This window comes from Macrotis lagotis, chromosome 3 (assembly GCF_037893015.1).
Source record: "Macrotis lagotis isolate mMagLag1 chromosome 3, bilby.v1.9.chrom.fasta, whole genome shotgun sequence".
Classification (NCBI taxonomy): domain Eukaryota; kingdom Metazoa; phylum Chordata; class Mammalia; order Peramelemorphia; family Peramelidae; genus Macrotis; species Macrotis lagotis.
Window position 1 is genome coordinate 32072020 of NC_133660.1, and position 27202 is coordinate 32099221.

The 27202-nt window shown below is 38.7% G+C and overlaps 1 protein-coding gene across 1 annotated transcript in view; it reads right to left on the reverse strand.

The window, feature by feature from the left end:
• The window catches only part of LOC141517417 (sulfotransferase 1B1-like), a 36867-nt gene extending 24276 nt beyond the window's left edge, over window positions 1-12591 (reverse strand). Inside the window, exons 1-3 of the mRNA XM_074228389.1 lie at window positions 12477-12591; window positions 9027-9146; window positions 1215-1363 (exon numbers count right to left, since the gene is read on the reverse strand). Coding sequence (XP_074084490.1) covers window positions 1215-1363; window positions 9027-9031 — 154 coding nt within the window. The 5' untranslated portion in view covers window positions 9032-9146; window positions 12477-12591. The remainder of the gene's footprint in view (window positions 1-1214; window positions 1364-9026; window positions 9147-12476) is intronic.
• Between the last annotated feature and the right edge of the window lie 14611 nt (window positions 12592-27202).

Below are 27202 nucleotides of genomic sequence, written 5' to 3' on the forward strand. Positions count from 1 at the left end.
AAAGTGATAATGATCCTTAAAACAAAGTGTGAACTCAAAGACAATCTCAAAGCAACTTTAGCTGTTTGTCTTAATGTTCAATGTTGCTTCAGAGAAAATAATTTAAAAGAAGGTGTCTGCTCAGAAAGGGACATGAGATTGTGCCAAATCACTAATTATTGGACAATCTGACTCATAACAACTTATCACACCCATAAACTCCCTGCCTAGGTTTGACCAACAAAATCTTCCAAGAGTTGGAGCTATTTTTTTTAAAGGTTAGTATTCTTTGATGGTTAGAACTGAAAAAAGGGATTTCATTGTGCATTTAAAGAGCAGACTTTACCTTTTATTTTATTTATTTTTCCAATTACACGCAAAGGTAGCTTTCTACTTTCATCGTTTTGCAAGTTTTTGAGTTTCACATTTTCCAATCATCCTTCTTTCCTTCCCTCCTCCCCGTGGTAGCAAGCAATCTCATATAGATTGTCCATATACAAATGTGTTTAACATATTTCTATATCAGTCATGTTAGTTACATTTTATTTTAAAAATGAAATTCAGATGGCAAACACAAAGTATACATTTTACAAAACTAGATGGCTCATGGAATCAAGTTTTATCTTCATGAGTTCAAATCTGGCATTGGACACTGACTAACTGTGTGACCCTGGGCAAGTCACTGAACCCTGTTTACCTCAGATTCTCATCTGTAAAATGAGCTGGAGATGGAAAGGGCAAACCATTCCAGTATCTTTGTCAACAAAACCCTAAACAGGGGCCAAAATGAACTATAAATTGATTAACAATAATTCATTGAAATAACATTATTTGACTATAATTTCAGACTCTTCATCTTCATTCTGATATCTTATTTATGTATAATTTGCTCATGCATAATTTGTCCACAAAGGTTGGTTATGATTGAAATGACTCAATAAAACAATAACAATCAATAACATGAATAAACTAAGTAAGCGAATAATTCAAAAACTTTCCCCTTCTCTAATATATAACTACAATTTGCTTTTAACCCTGCCCATATGATTGAAGGGGAAGATCTGAAAAGTTTATAGAACATTGTTATTGTTTTTTTCCCTTCTGCTAAAATAGCTGTCTCTGTCAGGAAACATGAACCATGGGGAAAGATTGGCTATGTTGTCTGAAAAGGTGAAGGACTTGATAAAATTGAGATCTCTTTAGTCAGCAGACTTTCCAAGGGTCACCAGACTCACCAGATTTGGGATAAGAGACAATCACAATATCATCCGGTCTCCATTGGAATTTCTCTAGTCTCTCCCAGTTTTGTGAAAAGGCACAGACCATAGGGTATCCGTGGATAATCTTTGGCTCCTTCCTGATGAAATCTTCCAGATTGAGCATTCTAGGAGATGGCAATGGAGTGCAGAGAGATGAAAGAAATAAAAATCAGAATCAGGCAACTGGCACAGAAACATGTACTTGAAAAGTACACACACACACAGAATACAAAGGGCGAATTAAAAGGCTGGTTGTAAACAGAAGCAGAGGCCATGTGACAAATTGAACAAAGGTCTCTGGGACAGGAAGGGTTAGAATAAAACTAAGTAAATGTTTCCTTTGAAATTCTTATTGAAACTTCAAAATAGAGCATAAGCAAAGTCAAGCAAAGGGAATGACATCTTTATGGATCAAGTACATCCTCAAGTGAACCCCCTAGCTCATTACAAGTTTGGGAGGTCTTCTTGAAAATACATTTTTAGAAAAAAAAAAAACAGGGGCAGCTAGGTGGCACTGCAGTGGATACTGCAGAGCCTGGGATCAGGGAGACCTGAAATCTGACACTTACTGGTTGTGTGATCCTGGGCAAATCACTTTATCTTGTTTGCCTTAATTTCCTCGTCTGTCAAATGAACTGGAGAAGGAAATGCAAACCACTCTAGTATCTTTGCCAAGAAAACCTCAAAGAGTGGGAAAGGACTGAACAACAATAATTCAACATTTAAGTAACTCTTTCCAAACCAAATACTCCTCTGATTTCAGACTTTATCTTCATTCTGATATCTTGTTTATATATAATTTGCTTGTACATTATTTGTTCACAAAGGAGAATGAAATGTGATTAACATTTATTCTTCTCTAAGGCTAAAGTCACAGAACAGATGCTTCTCTGCATTGATAGATAATAGCATGTATACAGTAATTCTACATAAGATGTCACTTCACACTTTGCCTTGTTCGATCCTAATGACACTCCTAGTAGAATTTCTCTCTTTTTAGACTGTGAGCTCCTGGAAATTGTTTCCTTCTCTGCCCCGCACCCCTTCTCCCTTATTCTCAGTAGTACAGAGAATGGCACATAGTAGATACTTAATAATTGTTTATTAATTGACTAAATTGGATTAAGAGCTTTTATACTTGGCCCTTCTGCCAAGTACTTAATGGACAGAAATAGATTAGCATGAAGAAAATGCCACATAAAGAAATTCTAAAGTGAGTCATGTTGTAAAGTGAATGATCCTTGCCTTTCTTGGCTGTTTTACAAAATCAGCAAAGATTTCTTAAAGTGAAACATTCAACGTAAGTTATGGAGTATGCAGGGAAAGTGGTTTACTTTGAATCCATCATGTTTAATGTGCTTATTTATTTGAAAAACACTTCAAAATGTATCTTTACCTAAAATAAATTATGTCACTGACTCACTTCCAGTAAGACAAATATTTTGAGTTATCTTCTAAGAGGGATGAATAATTAATCTTTGCTAGTATCATCATCATCATCATTGCCATCATCATCATCATCATTATCATGATTAACAACATCATCATCTTCATCAATCAAACCTGTGTTTCCATTGGTCTAGGGAGGCAGAGCACATCTGGCCTTTGGGCCTTAAAATCATTTGCCAAGGCAATTGCAGGCAGGACTTGAAATTCAATAAGTATAGGAGCTTTTCAGGAGTGAATTGTTTAAATGCCTGACTAAATATAACAGGCTAATTTTAAAATTTTGACCCCTGGCAGAAGAAAATGTTCCTTACTCCTGACTGATGTTCTAGAAGATAGAGTTTTAGACTTGGAGTTAGAAAAATTTAAGTTTAAACCTTACCTGATAACACTTACAAAGTATGTGACTCCTGACAAGGCGTCAAACCTATTTGATCTCCAGTTTTCTCAACTGAAAAATGGGGATAATGATAACTTCCAGGGTTGTTGTAAGAATTAAATGTAAAGTGCTGTATACATGCTAGGCAGCTATTATTTATCATTGCAGAGCACCATTTGTGACTTTTGCATTGGAGAATAGCAGATATTATCTCATTTTATAACTCTGTGAATAAACTTTATTTAAGCAAATTCTTTATAAAATGGTATGTATTTGACTTACTGGGAGTAAATTGCAGACCTTTATCACTAACTATTTTCAGGGCAAAGCTAATGGGTCCCTATAAGACTCTAATATATTGGAGTCTTATATGCTTTAATCCACTAAGGTAATTTATTTAACAATCATAAATGACAATGCTTGGATGTGACTTAGCACAAATCCATGGCCAGAGCAATGGGTATGAAATACAGTCTCAAATAAACTTTCAAAATTGTGGGTCTAGGAAAGGCTGGGCAGATTCCTTCCCTTCTTCCATCTGGAAGATTCCTTCCCTCCAGAACTCTTACCCCTTGGTGAAAAGAAGATCATGAAAATTCCTAATGGTTCCTTCTTCTTTTCTTGGAGGGACAATTATGAGTGAACCATTGGAACCTCCTTGGGCTGGACTCATGACATTTATTTGTAGGTGTTTGAGTATCTTTCTTGGCAAGCCCCCTTATTGGGAATGGCCATACTGATCACCTTAACTGCATAGATCAGTGCAAGTTCTTCCATGGGACATTTTGGTATTAGAAATTTGACACTTTCTTTGTTGACATTCAAGTATTTGAAGATAGCATTCATGATCCCTTTACATCTTTTTTGTTTTTTCAGACAAGCACATTCTATTTTATAGGATCATAGAACCATAGATTTGGAGCTAAAAAGGATCATAGATATGAGCTCCTTTCCTCTTTCACTCTTTCTCACAGGTTATGTGACCTAGGAGATGGATGACTAGATGTGGTTCAGAGTACTCTGTGGATCAGGACTCCTAATACAAGTGTCCCCGCTGACACAATCTGTTCAAAGTAAATGCATTTGCTAAAATGGAGCTGTAAGAATAGTCACTACAAAATATTTCCCCCCAAACTTGGGATTCTCTACCACAACTTTGCATATCATCAATAGAAAGAGTGGGCACATACATAGAGTATGCATTCGTAGAAAAGAACTTCCAAGTCTATAATCCCAGGATCTCCCTCAAGATTCCTCAGGAGCTGACAAAGATGACTTTTCTCAGAGTTCTTTAAGACAATCAGGGCTAGAGGTAGGTAGGTGGTATAGGTAGAGCACCAACCCTGGGGTCAGGAATTCAAATCCGAACTCAGAGACTTACTAACTGTGTGATGCTAGACAAGTCATTCAAGTCATTTAACCCCATTACTTAAAGAAAAAGGGTTACCAAAAAAAAATCATGGCAGGGGGGTGGCTATCATTACTTTAGTTGGTCTGGTGGTACAATCAATAGAATGCCATGTCTAGAGCTGGGAATGATCTAAGTTCAAATATGGCATTTGACACTAGCAGTATGACTCTGGGAAAGTTGCTTAATTCTCATTTGTTTCCTTATCTGTAAAATGGAGGCCATAGTAACACCTACCTCCCAGGCTTGCTGTGAGAATCAAATGAGATAATACTTGTAGCACAGTGTACAGTTCTATATAAATGTTAGCCACTTCATTGTTATTATTATGACTTATAATTCTATTCTTTGTTGCCTATTATTTATTATTCTATTATGGATTATTCTACCCTTTGTTACCTACCTTTTATTATTATTAATTCTTTTTCTGTTCTTTATGATTATCTACCATTTATTATTATTATTATAAATGAAAATTCTCCCTTCTACATCATGGAGGTTAGAGGTTCATATCCCATGATCTGAAAATCGTCACAGAATTATCAGAGAAATCTGACTTTTTTTCTTTTTCTCTTATAGGGTTTTTACAGTACCTTATTGTAAATTTGGGTTAAGTGTTTGGTCATGGACTATATTATACAATATTACAAATATATTTTATGCATTTCTGAGTTTCCAAACTTTTTCTGTGTCATCTGCAACTTCTGCAAAACACCCCCAAATTCCCATTTAATTTCTTATGCCAACCTGTGATATATCAAAAGTTGTGTGATAAGGCAATCTAAATGTGGAAGGGATAATTGTATTATTCTGTCCTTTATGGTTACCTCTCCTATAATCTTAATTAGGTTTTTGAGTCCTTTCTTCACAGTTCCCAAAGGAGTAAAGAAGTATAAGCCTTTTTTTTTTAATATCCTTTTTTATGTTTGCAAAGGTCTGAAAGCCTTTTATGAGATGTTAACAAACTATTCTGTTTTTGTGAAGTATCCTTTATGGTCTGTTTCAGAGTGTTCACCACACTGAAGATTTCATGCCTTTTGTAAGCCATAAATAAATGTAAACCACTCAAACCTTGAAGGGGGCAAAACCTTGATCCTTCATTAACTGAATTACCCTCATAGCAAGGCAATGGGGTTACATGACTTGCCCAAGGTGACAAATTTGAATTTGGGTCCTTCTGACTCTGGGCTTGGTGCTCTATGCACTGAGGCTCTTAGTTGCCCCACAGTCTGTCATTTTATCAAGTGGCAGGAAGTTATCTGATCTACTCCTACTTTCAGATGCAGAAATCGAGACCCAATAGTGATTTGACCAAGGTTTCATTGGAAATACACAGCAGAGTAAGGATTTGAACATAGGATTTCTGATTACAAATTCTCATGTGGCTTGGTCTCTCAACCTTTGATAATAAACATGGACATTTATATAGTTGTTCCCTGTCGCCTAAACCCTATCTTCATGAAAGTTGTACTAGCTTTTCCTTAAAGAGGTTTTTTTGGGAGGGGTTGGTTTTTTGCAATGCAGAGGGGTTAAGTGACTTGCCCAAAGTCACACAGCTAGGTAATTAATTAAATGTCTGAGGCTGAATTTGAAGTCATCCTGACTCCATGGTGGGGGCTCTATCCATTGTGCCACCTAGCTGCTCCTCCTTAAAGAGTTTTGACACCTTTCTTACACTTGGTTGGCTTAGGGAACTAAGGACTCACGGTGCTGTTAACATGACTTTTTGATACCTAAGTAAAAATAGCTATAAAGACACCTTCAGACACTCTTACACTGGGCCACAATGGGCAACTCAGACAATGGAGTTTCCCTCAACGGAATCAATTAGCTGTTCTTTAATCATTGATGTCTGACTGTTCATGACCCTATTTAAGTTTTCTTGGCAAAGATATTGGAGTGGTCTCCCATTCTTTCTCCAGTTCATTTTACAGATGAGGAAACTGAGGCAAATGGAGATTAAGTGATTAGTCCAGGGTCATATAGGTAAGTGTGTTTGTAACTATATCTATATGCCAATATAGATAGAGATATGATATAGATATAATACATATGTAGATTATATATATTTAGATAGAGATATATTTACCTCTCTCTCTCTCTCCCTGAATTCTACTTGAGGAAGCAACTGATTTTGAAGTTCATTGAATCCATCTCCCTCATTTTACAAATGAAGAAACTGAGACCCAGAGAAAAGAATTTGATTTGCTCAGGATATCACAGGTAGGAAGTGACAGATGCAGAATTTGAATCTAGGTCTTCTGAATCCAATAACCAGCCTTTGTTCTCTCCATTGTACCCAGGACCATCTTAACCTCTTACTTCAGGTCAACATTCTATTATGGGGATGCAATTTCCTCTTCCTATCTCACTTGAACTCAGGGCTTTAGTCATTATGAAAAGGAAGAAGATGATAGATCTCAGAGAATATGGCTTTTTTTGTTTTTCCAATGAATGCCAGTAAGGAGAAGGAAAACAACCATCTCTGAAAATTGAGCATATATTCCTTTATTGACACATTTACATTAACAACCACACATCCAGACTGATGAAAGCCTTGGGATCCCAGCTGGCTCTACCACACACACAAGGACTCATCTTTGGGCCACTGGTTCCAAATTCTTGGCAACAAAAGTTCTGAAAATATGTTCTCTTTAATGAGGAACAGTCCAATTACTGAAAGTCTTGTTGTTCACAACAGTGGAAGGTTTCTCTCCAATGCAATTATCTGAGAAGTAGCAATCATTGCTAAATGTAGGTGCCTGAGGGCTCTTGGGAAAGCCCAACCTGTTCATACTTCCATTTTTCTGGGTGACAGGTCAAAGAAAAGGATCCCATATGGAGGAAGAATCAGTTTAAACTTGTTGAAGTCCAGATTAAAGGATATTTAGAAAGAAATTTGAATCTACTTTCACACAATAACTGGGATTCAATTGCCAAAGTATTTTTTTTTTTGTGGCTGTTTTTGGCTTGCCCAAGACCACAGCTAGGTAATTATTAGGTAGCTTTTGAACTCAGGGTGGGTGCTCAATCCACTGTGCCATCTAGCTGCTACCAATGTATTTCCATAGGTGTAGAACTGGAGGGGAAATCAGGGGCTTCTAGTTCTACCTCCTTATTTTACAGATGAGAAAATTGAGAAAAGAACAAGTTAAGTGGCTTGACCAAGATCACATAAATAGAAAATGGCAGAGCCTGTTTCACATTGAAATACTGTAAGTGTGGCATTCTTCCCACTGGGTCAGGACACACTGGTATTGCAATCAGGAAGACTCATCAAACCTGACCTCAGACACTCAATGTCTGTATCCCTTTCTCTATTCAGGGGGTCATTTAACCCTGCTTACCTCAATTTTCTCATCTGTGAAATGACTGGAGAAGGAAAAAGCAAACCACTCCAGTATCTTTACCAAGAAAACCCCAAAGGGGGTAATAGAGAATTAGACATGATTGAAATGACTAAACAACAGTTCCTCTGGGTTAAAGTAGAAACTTCCAAAGAAGATGAGAGGGAGGGAAACAAGTCTACAGCCTGCCAGGTCCTCTGCTAAGGGCTTTACAAGAGGCATCTCATTTGAGACTCAAAGTAACTATATGAGTTAGGAGCTATATATCATCCTCATTTTATAGTTGAGGAAACTGAGGTAAACAGAGTTAAGTGTATAGCTCAGGATCACTCACTTAGTGTCTAGAGTAGCATTTGAACTCAGGTCCTCCTCATTCTACTTCCAACATTCTATGCACTGCCAACAAGTTGCCTCAATGAATAATATAAGTAGCATTTTCATGCATATTAAATAAATGAAATGTTTAACGTCATGAAAGACAGTATGCTATAATGGACAGACAGATTGAAAGCTACACAGTCTTAGCTCTGGCACATGATAATTGAGTGGCTTTGGGTAAGTCATTGAACCTTGACTTCCACGGTAGAGGGAGATTTAACATATTTCCTTAAATCAGTAAAATCACAAGTCCAGTTCCTGTTTGTTTGACTATACCTATCTATCTTTTTATCCTTATCCCTGTCCTCATCCTTATTCTTTTTTTTTTTAGGATTTTGCAAGGCAAATGGGGTTAAGTGACTTGCCCAAGGCCACACAGCTAGGTCATTATTAAGTGTCTGAGGCTGGATTTGAACTCAGGTCTTCCTGACTCCAGGGCCGGTGCTCCATCCACTGTGCCACCTAACCACCCCCTCTCATCCTTATTCTTTAAAGTCACATGAGTCATACATAAATCCAGAGTTAAAAAAAATATTAGACTCAGGAAGTGATTAGGAAAATAGAGACTAACACCTTCTGATGATCCAGAAACATTACTAATAGTTTCTGAGATGATTTTATTTTCTTTGACTAAGAAAAGAGTTCCTACTACTGAATGCTTAAGCTTCTCCTCCTGGTAGAAAAATGCTGTTTGAAAAGCATGAAAGTAGTAAAGAATGATGATATTGTAGCTTAAGTCTGAGTACAGAGGCACACTGAAATAAAAGCCTCTATAAAAATATTTAGATATCCCACCCAAGACAGTCAATCAACATTTATTAAGGACTTACTGCATGCTAGGCACTAGTTCCTGCTTTCTGGGAGCACCCGATTAAATCCAGTACTGTTATCAGTGGAATTTGGGATTGCTTCAGAAGATTCAAGATTCAAGATTCAACTCAAGAAAAGATCTGTGTAGGAAAAAAAGAATTCCACTTTAATGGACACTTCTTAATAATGATTAATAATAATAACAATAATATGAATAGATAATAAAAACTTGTTTCAGATTATAAAACTGTAGAATTGAAGTCATCAGGGATAATAGAAGCCATTTAGTATGACTCCCTCATTTTACAAATGAGGCAACTATGGCATCTCCAAATTAGCTAGTATGTAGCAGAGTTTAGATTTGAAACTAGGTCTCCTGATTTCAAATTCAGCATTCTTTCCCTTGATTTGAAGGCAAACAGAAATAGAATTTGTTCTTTAAATGTTATTTTTGAGAGGCAATTGGAGTTAAGTGACTTGCCCACAGTCATACAGCTAGTAAATATCAAGTGTCTGAGGTCACATTTGAACTCAGGTCCTCCTGACTCAAGGGTCCGTGCTCTATCCACTCTACTATTTAGCTGCTCCAGATAGGGAATAGAAAATTTAAAGGGGAATCTATATATTTTCCATCAGATGTAGGAGAAACTTGGAATTATACTGTAAATTTGTACAAACCATAGATGTACTTTGCTTTGGCTTAGTAATGATTGTGCAAAAAAATTAAGTCATTTTCAGTTATATTTGACTCTTTGTGAACCCATTTAGGGTTTTCTTGGCAAAGTGACTGGAGTGGTTTGGCATTTCCTTTTCCAGTTCCGTTTACAGATGAGGAAACTGAGACAAACAGGGTTAAATGACTTGCTAGTGATTACCCAGCTAGTAAGTGTCTGAGACCGGATTTGAACTTAGAATGATGAGTCTTCCTGACTCCAGACTTTGTATTCTGTCCAAAGCAGGGCCTCCTAGCTGCCATACAAAAAAAAGGTAGAGTGCACACACACACACACACACACACACACACACACACACACACACCCCTACCATTTCTATCTATCTATCATCTATCTATCTATCTATCTATCTATCTATCTATCTATCTATCTATCTATCTATCTATCTATCTATATTGATCTACCGATATATTGATCTATCTACCAATCATTTATCATCTATATCCCCATCTAATATCTTTCTCTCTCATTTTTTTCCTACCAAAGCTATGATTTCATTGCTGTAAGGAATTCTCTTTGAAGGAACTTATTCAATCAGTGAACACCACTGGCACTTGACCTTGGCACATACCCTTTAACAAGGAAAAAAGAGAGCTGCATGGCACACAGTGAAGATATGTAACTTACTCAGAGTCACAAAGTTGTGTATGTTAGGGGAAGGGATTAAACTCATCTAAATATGTGTGTGTATAAATTGATCCAGGGCAGCTAGGTCATACACAGTAGATGGAGTGGCAGGCATGGAGTCAGGGAAGACAATAGCTTCCTGTGTTCAAATCTGGTCTCAGGCAATTACTAGCTGTGTGATACCTTACAAAAGTCACTTAACCTTGTCTGCCTTAGTTTACTCATCTGTAAAATGAACTGGAAAAGGAAATGGCAAACTACCCCAGTACCTTTGCCAAGAAAATGCCAAATGGTGTCATAGAGAGTCAGATACAACTGAAACAAGTAAACAACACCAGCAACCACAACAAAATATGTGTATCTATGGATCTGTGATTTATTTCATTAAGACTTTAGTGAAAGATTTTAAAGACTTCAGGGAAGATCAATGCATTGAATGAAATAAATGCTAGAATAATATCTGTAACGAAGAAGAGGACTTATATAATGTAAAATGTAGTATAACTTTTTAATCACACAATATTTCTGATAGTATGTACATATTTTTCTGGTCCTATTCATTTTGCTTTGCAGCAGTTGCAGTGTTATCTTAAAAAGGAAAACAACATTTTTGCCTTTCTTTCTCTGCCCTTCTTCCCCATCCTACTATATCTTCCTCTACCCCATACCTACATTCAAACACACACACACACACACACACACACACACATACACACACACACACACACAAACACCCCATACACACAACAGCCATTGATAGATATTTCATAGTCAATCATCTCCTGGAAAGGATTATAATGGCAGAGAATTGGTTGGGAGTTAGTTATCAAATCTGGGTTATCTACAAAAAGACACCAGAGATGTTCAGAAGGAAGGTCCAGTGGGAGAATCCTAGATATGGAGGACTTGAAATCAAATCACGTGGACCTCTTATTTGATTTATTTGTAGTTAGATTGGCCTACAGGGGTTACCCCAGGGATTGTGTGAATAGAATTCCCTAGAAAAATTACTGTGACTCTGTATGATTCAATACTGAAAAGACTTGGTTTTTTGGTATGATGATGAAAACCTTGAGTGGTCCTTTATTCTCTCCCCTCCCCTGTGACCTCATTAGCACGATTAGGTATTGCATCAGTTTAAAAGAAGAGGCAGTTTCTGATTAGAGTTCTTCCTTTGACACTCCTGTATGATAAATGGCTCTCTTTGTCACCAGACTTTTAGGAAAGGATTAAGGGAGATGGCTGACATTCTTTCCTCCTATTCTGGGGCCACTCCTAAAGATCATGGTTCACTCAGTCAGGAGAGTAGATACCTGGGCCTCTAGCTACCTTTCCTTCTTTATGTTTTCCCATACATTTTCTATAAAAGGAAAATAAAAGATTCAACCTTCTTCTCTGGCACAAAGAAAGGACCCAAAAATTTTACCTGGATTTTTCAGATTGCTGTGGGCATTGTCTCAATGTGGAAAGAATAATTGTAGTTTTAAATTACTGAAGTCTTACTTAGTATAGAGATAGATAGATAGATAGATGGCAAGTAGGAAACAATTACTTGTTCCATAAATGATTATTACTGCAAATTGAATATCTTTTTACTTCTCCTTTTGGAGAAGTCATGGATATGAACAGCATCATGAACTCTGAATAATTTTTCCCAGGGGCCTGAGGGCGTAGCTTAATAAGCAGTAGAATTTAAGGGGAAAAAAATCCAACTATTTTCTTGTTAGAAGGCTAACTCCTCCAGAATTGGGCCCAATTTAACCTTTATTTCTGGATCCATAGTAGATTAGAAAGCAACAGAAAGGGAGGAATAGCTAGCTGTTCCTTAATGCTAACTGCCAAATGAGGAAGTTGGAGCCAATGAACTCTAATGTGGCTTTCAGCTCTAAATCAAGAATCCGAAATTCCTGGAAATGTTTTAATTTCTAGTCACAATTAGGGAGAACTTGAGAAATTCCAGTTAGTATAATAGCTCTGAATTCTACAAGGGATAATTGACATAATTGGAGAAGTCATATGAAGTATAAACACATTTGTAGAAAGAAAGTCCATTCAACCAGCTCAGGACACCCAGCAGGAAACAATAAGAAAATAGAAAAGCTGACAAACCTTAGTAGAGATTTCCTGGTCCTCTTTCTCAGGCAGCAGTATATATATCTAGGCCGGGGGCAGCAGTCAGAGAATGAATTCCAAAGGGGATGCTGTCCAACTGAGCAGCTTCACTGGGCTAACTAGAAAAGAATAAGCTTTGGGGACCTCTGGGATTTTAAAAAAGCCCATAGAATTTTGATTGTTAGCAGTGTGTTAGACAATGTGCCAAGCAGCTCTGCTGTTTCCACATTTGTCAGAGTGGAGAACAAATGAGAAGGAAATGCAGCTGGGAGGTGGCCAGTGGTGAGCAAAGGTCCCAATGCTCAGATTTGAGTCATGGGGGCTCAGATGGCCTTGGCAGAAAATTGCAGGGATTAATGGCTGAAACTGTTGTTGTATAAGCAAGGGGAAAGGATTTGTTTTTCCAAAACTGATTATTTTTAAAGGGGCAATCAGGGGTAAGTGACTTGCCCAGAGTCACACTCCTTTATTAAATATTTGACATAGATTTGAACTCAGATCCTCCTGTCTCTAGTACTGGCTCTATCCACTGTGCTGCTGAGCTACGCTTATATCTAAATCTCAAGTACTCTCTTTACAAGGGCTCTTCTAACCTTTTTTTTTTTCCTTTAAGAGGCAATGCAATATAGTGGGAAGAGGATCTGAGTTCAAATCTTTCCTCTGATAAACAAGCTACTTTGGGCAAGTGACTTAATCTCTATGACCTTAATTTTTCTTTTCTATACAATGACCAGCTGGGCCCCAAAGTTCCTGCTAACACTTAAGATATTTAAACTCCTTGCACCACCACTTCTTTGCCCCGTTTAGTTGAAGACCTCCTCCCATACTTTGTCATTTTTATTGGACTTTAAGATTTACAAAGCATATTACAATTATTTTATTTGGTCTTCACTCCCTAGCATAGTATAAATGATGAAAAGAATACTGGTTCTAGAATCAGAAAAGCTGTATTCTTAACTCTGAATTTTACAGATGAAAAAACTGCATTTAAGTGAGTTGCTCAGGGTGAACAACTAAAAATTTGAACTCCTTGTGCACTTTGTCACTTTCTAGTGGCCACTCAGGGTATTTTGCATAGCCCACACACCCTGAAAAGAACACTGGCTCTCGACTCAGAAAAGCTGTGTTCTCAACTCTGAAATGGAGGGAAGGGTTGAATTAGAGGCGTCTCCTCCCATCACTCAGTCTATGATTCTCTCCAGGGGCTGGGGTTATTTGAATTTTGTCCTTGTATCTCCCAAAAGTGGTTGGCATATCTTAGGTATTTGGGGAGTGCTATTTGTTTGAATAATTGAGTGACTGATGAGAGGATCAATAGTAATGACATTATCCTTTGGTGGTCACTATTGTAGTGTTTCTCATCTGATAGTCTCAAGGCTTTCACAGGAAAGATTTCACTCTTTTTTTTTTTTTTTTTTGCAAGGCAAATGGGGTTAAGTGGCTTGTCCAAGGCCACACAGCTAGGTCATTATTAAGTGTCTGAGACTGGATTTGAACCCAGGTACTCCTGACTCCAAGGCCGATGCTTTATCCACTACGCCACCTAGCCACCCCTAGATTTCACTCTTAGTATGGATAAATTGACTTTATAGATCAGAAGTGAAATGGGTATCAAGAGATGGTACATGACTAACTGTTAAAAAGATTGAAGACAAGGAATGGGAGGAGATGCAGCTGAAATCAGAGCAATTGATATATTTATTTATTCATTCAATCATTTATCTATTTATCTATCTATTTTTTGCTGGTTCCATTGTTTGTAATAGGTATTCTTTTTATTTAATTAATTAATTTATTTTGAATTTTACAATTTCCCCCCCCCAATCTCACTCCCCCCCCCCCCTCACGGAAGGCAGTCTGTTAGTCTTTACATTGTTGCCATGGTATACATTGATCTAATTTGAATGTGATGAGAGAGAAATCATATCCTTAAGGAAAAAAATAAAGTATAAGACATAGCAAAAGATACAGCAAAATTTAATAACTTTTTTAAATTTAAAGGTAATAGTCCTTGGTCTTTGTTCAAACTCCATAAATCTTTCTCTGGATACAGATGGTATTCTTCATCGCAGATAGCCCAAAATTGTGCCTGACAATGTATTTATAAGGCTTCCAGGTTTGGGGGTCACAGGGTTCCCAGGTCCCTTAGTGTCCCACCTACAAAAGAACTGATTATTTAGGAGGCTTATGCATGGGGTTCTGGTTCCTGGGGAAGTATATAAATTCAATCATGAGCCCACCAATCAAGTAGCAAAGAGCAGCGAAGAACAGACTTGAAGAATCAAGGCAAAGGGATGTGGTTTTGGAAAAAGATATTTGGGAAAGAGCCCATGTAGGAAAAGATATTACATATTGATTTACACTAAGTCTCACAGACCTTGCAAATGGTTGTCTCAGGGAACTCATTGGATAGTTTTAGCACACTTGAACCTAATAGGCCAATAGGGTCTAACCACCGTCCTAGATCTAACTTTATATAACCTGCTATTCAGGTGTTACTCCTGTTGGATATGATCAATTAGCAATTATTAATGAAACTAACTATAATTATAGAATTCAATTCGTGTGACTCTTACACATTATGAATAGCCAATCATGTTGCACAAAATGAAAAATCGTGGATATCTCTAAACTTAGACATCACCCTTATGTTATATGTAGATGAAGTCATGGAAATCTAAAGAGATGATTCAACTTGACTGAGATCACACTCTGAGTCATTGCAGAGTCTACTAAATCCTGGTGCACTGGTGCATCTTATCTCTTTGGGCTGAAATGGAGCTCAACTAAGGAACCTGAGTGACTCCACCTTGGCTCCAAGAAATGGCAGGTCTTTGTGGCATAAGTCCAATATCATAAACAGGTGTAACTAAAGAAACTGCTTGTTCCTTTTGTCCTGTTCTTGGTTACAATCAATTGTCTGTATGTGATATCCTTGGCATCCTGTTTGTGCTGATGTTTGGTTTGCTGCAATTAATTATCTAAACAACATGTCTTTTAAAACTTTTTAGAGTGAATGTTTCTTTTGTAATTTTATGTTTTGTTAGTGTAGCAAGACAGAATAGAGTGAGCACTCATTTTATTACCTTGTTTTTCTGTAGAAAAGAAACCCTATCATAAAATCTGAGGGACCCATGCTTGGATAGTATTTATCTTTCTGTATCATCTTTGCTGGGCAACTAGGTGGCAGAGTGACTAGGGCATTGAGTGGCTTAGAATCAGAAGACTCATTCACAGGTTCAAATTCAACCTCAGATACTTGCTAGCTGTGTGATCCTGGATAAGCCACTTAACCTTGTTTGTCTCAGTTTCCTCATCTGTAAGGCTGAAGGTAATGGCAAATCACTAGTATCTTTATCAAGAAAATCTCATTATGAGATCATGAAGAGTCAGATATGACTATAAGGATTGAACAACAACAAAATATCCTTAGTTTTTAAATTAAAAATCTGCTAACAATTGTATCTCTGAATATTTCTTTCAGGTACTACAATACTAACATTAGGACTGCAGGGTGACATAGTGTAAAGAGTGCCAGACCTGGAGTCAGGAACACCTGCCTTCCTGGCCTTAGACACTTGCTAGCTGTGTGAACCCATCCAGGGGTCACTTAATCCTGCTTTCCTCAGTTTCCTCACCTATAAAATTAATTGGAGAAGGAAATGAAAAAACTCCAGGTTCTTTTTTATCAAGAAAACCTCAAGTGGGGTCACAAAGAATGGAAAGCTGCTCCAGTATCCTTGCCGAGAAAACCCCAAGTGAGGTCACAAAGAGTCAGACCCTACTGAAACATCTGAAGAACCACCCTGCCATGGCTTGAAGACCATCATACCCAAGGCCCAGTGACATACTTTTCTTTCACACTCCTGTGCAAATGATCTGAGTTAGCAGTATGTCAAGCTTCAGGGAGCCATAGCTTTACAATCCCATATTTTTTAGGTTAGAAATCTACATCAATAGCTCTGAGACTTAAACTCCTCTCAATTAATATTTTTTCTTTTTTTTACATTTTTATTTATTTACACATTACTAAAATAGTCTTGTTGGAAAAGTAAACACCCCCCATCCCCCACAAAAATAAAAAACCATGAGAAATAAAGTGAAAGAGAAAAAAATGTGCTTCACTGTGTTCAGATACCACCAGCTCTGTCACTGGGGTGGATCACATTCTTCATCATAAGTCCATCAGAGAAGTTACTTCCATATTTTTCCACAGTTGCTGTTGCTGATTGTAATTCCCTCCATCCATTCATCTCCACTACCATTTATTATATTTTCTCTCTCCTTTCACTTTGTCCCTCTTCAAAAGTGGTCTGTGGGGCAGCCGAGTGGTTCAGTGGATAGAGCATTGGTCCTGGGGCCAGGACTCATCCTATCCCAGAGACCCAGCAACCACTGGGTCCCGTGGTCCTGGACAGGCCACCCAATTCCACCACCTTGCAAAAAAGCAAAAACGTGTTGTATCTGACTACCCTCTCCCAAGATCTACCCTCTTCTCTATCACTACATACCCCCTCTCCTCCCCGTCCCCTCTCTCCCATCCCCTTCCTCTCCTTTTTCCTCTAGATTTCTATACCTTTTAAAGTTGTTTCCTCTCTGAGCCATTTCCAATGAGAATGAAGGCTCCCTCATTCTCCCTCACCTTACCCCCTTCCACTCCATTGCAAAAGCTTTTCTTGATTCCTTTACATGAAATATCTTGGCCCATTCTACCTCTCCTTTCCTTTTCTCCCAGTACCTTCCCTTTTCATCCATTGACTCCAGTTTTACAATATATTATACCCTCAAATTCAGCTCCCTCCTGTGCCTTGTCTAACTGCTCTAATAAATGAAAAGGTTCATATGAGTATTATTTGTATCATCTTCATTAATTCTGTATCTCTCATAATTTGCCCTTCTCATCCACCTTGTCTATGCTTCACCTGATTCCTGTCCTTGAAGATCAAACTTTCTGTTCAGCTCTGGTTGTTTCAATAGGAACATTTGAAAGTCCCCTGTTTCATTGAAAGTCCATCTTTTCCCCTGAAAGAGGATGTTCAGTTTTGTTGGGTAGTTGATTCTCAGTTGCATTCCAAGCTCTTTTGCCTTCCAGAAAATTATATTCCAAGCCCTACAAACCCTTAAGGTGGATGCTGCTTAGTCCTGTATAATCCTGACTGTAGCTCCATGATATTTGAATTGTTTCCTTCTGGCTGCTTGTAATATTTTCTCTTTGATTTGGGAGTTCTGGGATTTTGCTATATAATTCCTGGGGGTTGTTCTTCTTATTTTTTGATCTCCTTCTGGAAGAGATTGATGGATTCTCTCAATTTCTATTTTATCCTCTGCTTCTAGGATATTAGGGCAATTTTCCTGTAGAAATTCTTTAAAAATGAAGTCAAGGCTCTTTTCCTAAACATTACTTTCAGGTAGCTCAAACATTTTAAAATTATCTCTTCTGGATCTGTTCTCTAGTCAGTTTTTTCCAATGAGATATATCATGTTTTCTTCTAGTTTTTCATTCTTTTGATATTGTTTTATTGTGTCTTGATTCCTTGCAAAGTCATCAGCTTCCTTTAGCTTCATTCTATATTTGAAGGAGTTGTTTCTTCAGAGAGCTTTCTTATTTCCTTTTCAATCTAGCCAGTTCTGCTTTTTAAGGTATTCTTCTCCTCATTAACTTTTTGGACAGCTTTTCCCAATTGACCTAAACTGGTTTTTAACATGTTGTTTTCTTTAGCATTTTTTGGATCTTCTTGACTAAGTTGATGATTTGATTTTCTTGTTTTTCCTGCATCTCTCTCATTTCTCTTCCCAATTTTTCCTTTTCCTCCCTTACTTGATTTTGAAAATCTTTTTTTGAGCTCTGCCATAGCCTGAGCCCAATTCCTATTTTTCTTGGAGGTTTTGGGTACAGAAGCTTTGACTTTGTCATCTTCTGAGTTTATGTTTTAATCTTCCATGGAACCAAAGTATTGTCTATGGTCAAGTTCCTTTTTTCTGTTTACTCATTTCCCCAGCCAGTGCACTGGTTTTGGGGTGCTTCCTGAGCTTTAGTACTGGAATTCAGATTTATTCTACAGTTTTGTTAAGAATTTCCCAAAGATATTCCTAATTATTCCTCCATCCTTCTTATCTCATGGCTTTGCAAGAAAATTGGCTCAAGGGAGGAAATGATTAATAATAAAATGTGAAAGTCATTATCAAATACAGAGCATTCTTTAGCTTGAGGCTTAGGTAGGCAGGATGTACATTTTTTTTCCTGCTGGAAAGTCATTCAATCCAAGCCTCCACATCCTTCCAAAGTGGCACAGCCCAGATTCTAGGGGGAACAAGGCAAAAAGGAGCCCTCAAGAGAGTAAAATCCTAGGGAAGCTTAGGCCAATAGACCCTGCTCCCTTCCTGTAAGTTTGGTATAATCAGGTAACCATGATTTCAGCAACATTAATTTCACTCAATGAATTTTAGAGTCCATGGAAGTAGTTATTATATCAAGCCAAGGGCCCCTCAGGTCCCTAATCAAAGACCTGAGGTCTATTTGTAATACTCAGAGTTCTTTTTCGGGGTTCAAAAAAGCAGCCAACCTAATCTATAATCTTTGTACCTGAAAGGTTAAAATAGTAAATTGGAGTAGCAGATTTAAAGAGTTCTTTATCATGTAAGAAGATACCCCTCGGGGCAATTAAAAAAAATTAACAACCTAAAGGCAGATAGCCTAGTGTAAGTACTTCACAATCATTTTTTTCCCCTTCCCAAGAAAAAGTTAGAGGGCATGAGAGAAGAGGCAAATGGCTATAGGAAGAAGGAAGAGGAGGAGAAGGGAAAGTGGGACCCAGATCCACCCATATCCAAAGGGAAATTAATGCTTTGGGGAGGGGAGGTAGAAAAGGAATCAGAGTTCCTATGCTTCCCTCAGTTCCTATGCTTCCCACATCCAATGCCAAAATTAGTCCAAAATTCATATTCTGCGATACTAAGCCCTCATCCTGCTTCTACCTTCATAAAAACTGCAACAGTAAGAATGAAGTAGAACAATATAATTTTAGATCATTTGATGATTTTTAAAAACATGCCACTGTGATAGGAATAATATTACTCTATGTAGGCTAGACTAAATTTTCCCTAAAAATCAATGAAATTACCCTCAAGAATTAATTGGTCAAGGGGGCAGCTGAGTGGGTGCAGTGGACAGAGCACTGGCCCTGGAGTCAGGAGGAGCTGAGCTCAAATCTGACCTCAGATACTTAATAATTGCCTAGCTGTGTGACCTTGGGTAAGTCATTCTCAAACCCCATTGCTTTAAATAAACAAAATTTTAAAAAAAAGAATTGATCAGATGGAGCCAAGATGGTGGCATGAGGACAGGCTTTCCCAGGAGCTCTCTTCCAAAATATTCCAAAAATCTTAAAACTATGACTCTAACTAAAGTTTCAAGAGGAAGACCCACAGAAAGACCAGTGAAGCAATTCTCCAGTCCAAGGTAACCTGTTAAGATCATGGAAAGGCTCTGTTCCATGAGGTTGGAGAGAGCAACAGCGCAGCCAGGATCACCATGCAAGAGCAAAAGAGCTCCAGCCTTCTGGGAACAGCCCATGGGGCACCTGGGTCCCTGGGAGCACCTGCTCCTGGCAGTTTCCTGACTGCCTAACCCAAGGAACACCAAGCACAACTTGGAAGATCAGTGGGAAAACCTCTGCCAGAGAAAGCATGGAGCCCAAGCAAGCATGGCCCTCAGCACAATCATGGAGCAGAGCCCAGATCCCAGGAAATGGAAGCAGGCTCATGGAGCCACCCAGCAGAGAGTTGCCCAGCAGCTGCTCCCAGAGCACTCAGTCCATGGAAGGTAAGAGGTTGGGAGGAGACTGTCAAGGTCTCTCCTCTGTCCCTGGGACAGGACTATGGTGCTTTGCCCACATTCAGACCCTGGTCACAATCTGAACCCCCCACACTACCATAGTGGAGCAGGGACCCTCCTCACAGCTCCAGGGCAGAGGGGTGTGTCTGTGGTCATCTGCAGACCAAAGTAGAGGCCAGGAGAGCAGTCAGAGCCTCTAATAAGACTTTAAAGGAACTGAGGTCCTTGCAGGGGTGTCCCAATAACACTAAGTGTTATTAGGGACCTGAGGGGCCCTTGGCTTGATATAATAACTACTTCCATGGACTCTAAAATTCATTGAGTGAAATTAATGTTGCTGAAATCATGGTTACCTGATTATACCAAACTTACAGGAAGGGAGCAGGGTCTATTGGCCTAAGCTTCCCTAGGATTTTACTCTCTTGAGGGCTCCTTTTTGCCTTGTTCCCCCTAGAATCTGGGCTGTGCCACTTTGGAAGGATGTGGAGGCTTGGATTGAATGACTTTCCAGCAGGAAAAAAAATGTACATCCTGCCTACCTAAGCCTCAAGCTAAAGAATGCTCTGTATTTGATAATGACTTTCACATTTTATTATTAATCATTTCCTCCCTTGAGCCAATTTTCTTGCAAAGCCATGAGATAAGAAGGATGGAGGAATAATTAGGAATATCTTTGGGAAATTCTTAACAAAACTGTAGAATAAATCTGAATTCCAGTACTAAAAAAATGTGTGCATATGGGTAAGAATCATGAATTTTTTATTATTCATTTATTTATTTATATATGTTGCTAAAATTTTATAAAACTGATTTGATCATCTAAAGCACTGTGGAACAGAGTTAAAGAAGAAAAAAGTTTCCATAGACACAAATCATAATAATTTTATAGAGAAGTTTAATCAACATAAGCAAACTAGTTCATAAAATATCAGTGGAGAAGGATGGTAGAAAGTTATGAACCAGGAATAATATATCATTAAATGAAAACAATGGAGTATGAATCCCATTTAAAGAGAACTTAACAAGAGACCCAACTAAGCAAAGTTCTCCCGACTATTTAAAGATTAAAATTGAAGGGTATGGGCAATTAGGTGGCACAGTGGATAGAGCACTGACCCTGGAGTCCGGAGGATCTGAGTTCAAATTCAACCTCAGATGCTTACTAGCTGTGTGTTCCTGGTCAAGTCACTTAACTCTGAATGTCTCACTGAAGAAAATAAAAGATTTTCAAGGACAACAAACGGAAGAAAAATGTAAATGATCTTCAAAGATTTTTCTCCTTTTTTGATTTGCAAGGTGATAGAGTTCAGTGACTTACCCAAGATTACATGGCTAGTAAATATCAAATGTCTCAGATTAATTACATTTTTTTAGTTTTTGCAAGGCAATGGGGTTAAGTGGCTTGCCCAAGGCCACACAGCTAGGTAATTATTAAGTGTCTGAGGTTGGATTTGAACTCAGGTCCTCCTGACTCCGGGGCTGGTGCTCTATCCACTGATTGCACCTCCTAGCTGCCCCTGAGACTGCACCACCCTGAGATCACATTTGAACTCAGATCCTCCTGACTCTGGGGACTGTGCTCTAGCTATACTATACTGTCTAGCTGCACCTGATTTGTAATGATTTTTAAACAAAGCAGATATCATGCTTCTATTTATAACATCAGAGTCCTTAGAAATAGTACTAAAGAGAATAGGATAGAGAAAAGCATCTGATTAAGTTGGAGGTCACACAATTGTGAGGATATGAGGGGAATAGAAAGTATGAATGGTTGAAAAACTTATGAAAGATTAGTGATACAAATTGAAAAAGTTGCTAACCCCATTCTTAACGAATTCTTCCTCTAATTAGGGGAGACAACATACACACATACACACATACACACACACTCAATACACTTATACATCTGTACACACAAATAAAAAGAAAAGTTTATTCCAATGAAGAAAGACCTCTGTATATCCTAAAAATGCAGTGATGGGGTATATAGAAAGAACCTGGCATTCTTAGATCATATTGGTAGATCAGACAAGAGTGCTGGAGGTTTTTCCATATATAAAAGCAGGCTACATGGTAAGGATCTTAGGAGGGGGTAGGATTAGGAGGTACTTCTATTTTATCAGAAGGAATAGAGTTGATTTTTACCAAGTCGTGTGAATTCCAAGGAGCCTGGGCAAAGGTGGGAGAAGGCTTACTTTAGTGGGGTGAGTCTTTCAGTTGCTTGGCCATCTCAAACAGGTTTGAGCAATCTCAGGGTCAGGCAAGGAGAGGATGAAGAAAGAAATTGGAAAAAGGGTCAACTCTAATGGTGGTGAGTCAAAAAAAAAATACCAAAAGTATTTAAATAAACCTCAAGCCTTTAATTATCCTCTTTGGGTTAAGTGATAGGGCATCACTTCCCTTTGCCCGCTATTTCAAAACAGGGGCAGATATAGGACTACTTCCTTCCAGTCATGATGACTCTTAATTGGCTGTTGGACTGCAACTCCATGGTTCTACTATAGGGGCAATCCTGGCCCCTCAGACCTGTTTTTCCTGCTGGAAGTATGACTCTCATAGTTCCAGAGGGTCAGGTTGGGGAACTCATATCAAGACTTCCCAGGCATGCTTGTGCCTGGGATGAAGCTACCCTACTGCTTGTGCCTTCTTTCCTTTGGCATGGGCTCCTATGAAATCCCTAAAAACATTTGAAGTTTTCCCCTTCTCCAGAACTTGGGTAGAAGTTACCAGAGTTGTTGTAGTGGTAAAAATGAACAGCAGCAGAGACAGATTTCCCAACAGGGAAAGAATCATCCAAAGGGAGTGAGAGAAGGTCAGAAAGAAGGAGCCCATTTGGGATCAATGGGGCTAGACTTGTGGAGTTGAGACATTTGCAAACTTCTAAACAATCACATTTCTGCATAGGAATAAAACTTCCATTTCTTAGCGAAATTCATAGGTGTACTTTGCCCACCTCTTTTTTGAATGATCCTTCCCCTGGTTGGAGAAGACTCCTTAGATTGGAGCCCAATGTCAAATTGTTTCTCAGAATTCTGAAGTGGGGATGGAATCAGAGCACTGGGAACCTGGTTCCCATCAAGAGGAGATAGGCAACTACAGTGCAGTAAGCCCAGGGCAAACCTAGAGTTGCAGGCCAGGGATTGACCTAGGTCACCAGTCAATATGATTCCATCCTGTGCCTTTGGCCTCAGCAATGCCTGGCTAGTCAATGTTCTAGAAATGGAAAAAAGGTCAGCAAGAAAAAAATACTATACCTTGTTTGTGAGAATGAGTATACTCATAGTCAAGCTTTCACAGATAGGGTGACCTATTTCCAAATAGGTCACATGTTATGCCCTGAGTCAGAGTTATTTGAATGAATTGTGGGGCAAGATTTTATCTTCCAATGGGGCCTTATTATATTTCCCATCTTGAACCCTGAGGGAGGCCATTGCCTGTTTTCCACACTAATGAGATCCTGATCCAGGAATTTTTGCATTACCAAGTTGTCTTTCTATTTTCTAGCCCCCAGGAACTTCTCCCCAGGTCCAGCAAGGTGCTTTGGTTTCTTGGGTCTTGGAGGATCCCAAATATTTGAATCCGAAGGGTTTAAACATGTATAAACTAGTGATTCTCTCAATAGCTTCTTTTTAAACAGTGTCTCTCTCCACTCATTATTTTATACTCCCTCTGTCTCAGTGATTCAGAACTCTCATCTCCAATGATTCCTCCCTTAGGCCTATCTACTTTGATCTACTTCTTCAACGTCTCACTCCAGATCTGTCTGCCCCTTCCACTGCGCTCTCTGGAATATCTATTTCATAATGATCTTCTACAAATGTCCTATCAATTTAAACCCTCTTTTTTCATTGCTTCTATCTTCTCAATCTCCCTGAGATGTGACTCTTTTCTGACAACACTGATTCCCTTACTACTGTTTCCAGTACTGATAACATTTTCTCTCATCTTCTCTAGGTCCCAGCTCATCCATTGTGTTAGAAGAGTCAGCATGTTCCTTGCTCTCCATTGACACTCCCAGACCATTTGTGGAACAGATTCACTAAATAACCTCTCCTCTTTTTGAGATTCAGACTATTTGAAGTTATCACCCAGTCCAAATCCCTAGTGGCTGTTATCTTTAGATCCTCAGAACAATGTTCTTGTTTTTGCCTTTTTTGTGTGTGTGAGGCAATGGGATTAAATGACTTGCCCAGGGTTACACAGTAAGTAGCAAGTATCTGAGGTCAAATTTGAGCTCAGGTCTTCCTGACTCCAGGACCAGTGCTCTATCCACTGCACCACCTAGCTGTCCTTCATTCTTCTTCTTTCTGAAGGAATGCAATGCCTGACTCATAATCTTTCTCTCTTTCAAATCTCCTGACCTCATAAAAGGGGAATTCAACATGCATATTGATACCCTTTTAAATCCCCTAACCTATGGGTTTCTCTACCCACTCAATTACTCCTTTGTTTTAGTTAAACAGAGATGTTGTTATCAGTCACTATATTCTACTTCCTCATTCATTTCTTTACCTGATTCCGATATTTTATCACTACCTCTTTTATCACTACCACTATGACTTACTTGAAATGGGGAAGAAACTGAGGTTCAGGATATAAGGGTTTTAGAGTGAAAGCAGATTCAGGATGCATGGAGTCCAGCATCCTTTCTTGACACATCAGGAAACTGAGGCTAAGGCAAGGAAAGATGTTGAGGCTCCCAGTGTCAGGACAAAAAGAATCAATATAACCAATGGAATCCCACCAACACACTCTTGACAATGGAGAAAACTGATACTAAGGAAGGGTATAACATTTAGGATATGAAGGTATCTTGATGGGAAGTAAACTCAAACTGTTGGAGTTCAACGTCCTTATTCAGAATGGTGGGAAACTAAAAAATAGAAAGTCAATGAAGATTCCAGAGTGTCAGAACTAGGAGTTCAGGGAATCCTTCATTCTTGCTTGATACTGAGGGAAACTGAGGTTGAGGGAGGGAAAACCACTGTGCTTCCCAAAGTGGATGAGTCAAAGATGCTCACCTGACAGTAGGAAATGGTCTCTTCTACAATATCCTTTAGATCTCCAGGTTGTTGGATTAATGAGTGGAATTCTACTTATTTAATCATTCTCATTTCCCAATTGTCCTTAGGGCTTTGAGGACCCCCATGGCTTACTATTTGATCTTCATTCCAGAAGAAGACCATGATATCAGGGACATGGTGCCATGACATGCATGCAAATTGAATTTGAGAGAGAGAGAGAGAGAGAGAGAGAGAGAGAGTGTACTGGGGCTAAGTCGCCAGCCCCAGTTTCTTCTCTGGAGCTATCTGGGTCCAGTGGCCAGATATGAATCAGGACTACTGAAGATGGCAATCATAGGTTCATTCAAAGATGTCGGGAAGATAGTTTGAATGATTTTTTATTGGCATGACCCTAGTCTTCTCTTGTTTGTCAGACCTATTGAGACAACAAGAGAGACAACTGTATTCCCTTTCACTTCTTTCATATTTTTTTTCACAGAAGAGTTGATGTTGGCAACTCTGTGTTGTATAGCGTGGCTATATTTGATGTTCCTCACATGGAAAATGTATAAATGATATTGTTCAAGGACCCATCATCATATGCTTTGTTATCTACCTCTAGTTACATGAACACCACCTTGTCTTGCATATTCCTATTAGAATGTGAGCTCATTGAGGGTAGAGACTGCTTCTTTTTCTATTTGTATTTCTGGTTCCTAATTCAGGGCTTGGTATAAAGTAAGTACTTAATAAATGGTTTTCCCCCCATTTTTTTCTTCCAGGTTAAAAATGTAATAATGAGATTGGTCATCTCCCTCCAAGCTCCTTCCCCATGAATTTCATAAGCCTGAAGAAATAAATGATTTTCCCTGACTTTGCTGCTGTTTTCATTATAACATGAATATACTTTGGGGGTGGCTAGGTGGCTCAGTGGACAGAGCACCTGCCCAGGCGTCAGGAGGACCTGAGTTCAAATGTGACCTGACACTTAATTACCTAGCTATGTGGCCTTGGACAAGCCACTTAACCCCATTTGCCTTTCAAAAAAAAATAAACCTAAAAAACCCCATGAATATACTTTCTTGGATGTTCTTCAATACACAAAGACAGTTAGTAGGCCAATAAACACTTATTAAGCGCTTACAATGTGCTAGATACTATGCCAAACCTTGGAGAGAAAAAGAAAGATAAAAGTCAGTCCTTGACTTCAAGGAGCGTACTATCTAATGACCAAGTTAAGCTTCCCTTAGGAGTTATTATGACTCTATTCTTTAATGGGAATATAAGAAGGACAAGGTGAGAGAGTAGTTGTTTGATCAATAACCTGGATGTCCCTGTATTTTCTTTCTCCTTGGCAGCCCTTTCCTGATTCAAAATCAGATCCATAGGGGCATCTGGGTGGCACAGTGGATAGAGCACCAGCCCTGGAGCCAGGAGGACCTGTGTTCAAATTTGGCCTCACACACTTAAAAATCACCTAGCTTTGTGACCTTGGGCAAACCACTTAACTCCTTTGCCTTGCAAAAAAAAAATAACCAAACCTAAATTGGATCCATATAGATCCCTGGCCCAACTGGACTACCTATGCAGCAAAAAAAAAAAAAAAAATTCAAAAATGGGAAAAAGTCATTCATATAGTCTCTTACTCAAGCAACTCTTCTGTCACCCTGTCCTTCTTATGTTCCCATTAAAGAATAGCACCTATAGAGAGTCATATCAAAAGTGGTGGTTTAGGCTTTGGACCTAACCCTGACCTGAGGAATTCATAAACACATGGGTCAGTTAAAAGTCTGATCAATGCAGTGACCAACTATAACTCTAGAGACCCAATGATGGAACATGTTACCCACCTAGTAAGAAAAAGGCAATGGACTCAAGGTGTGGAA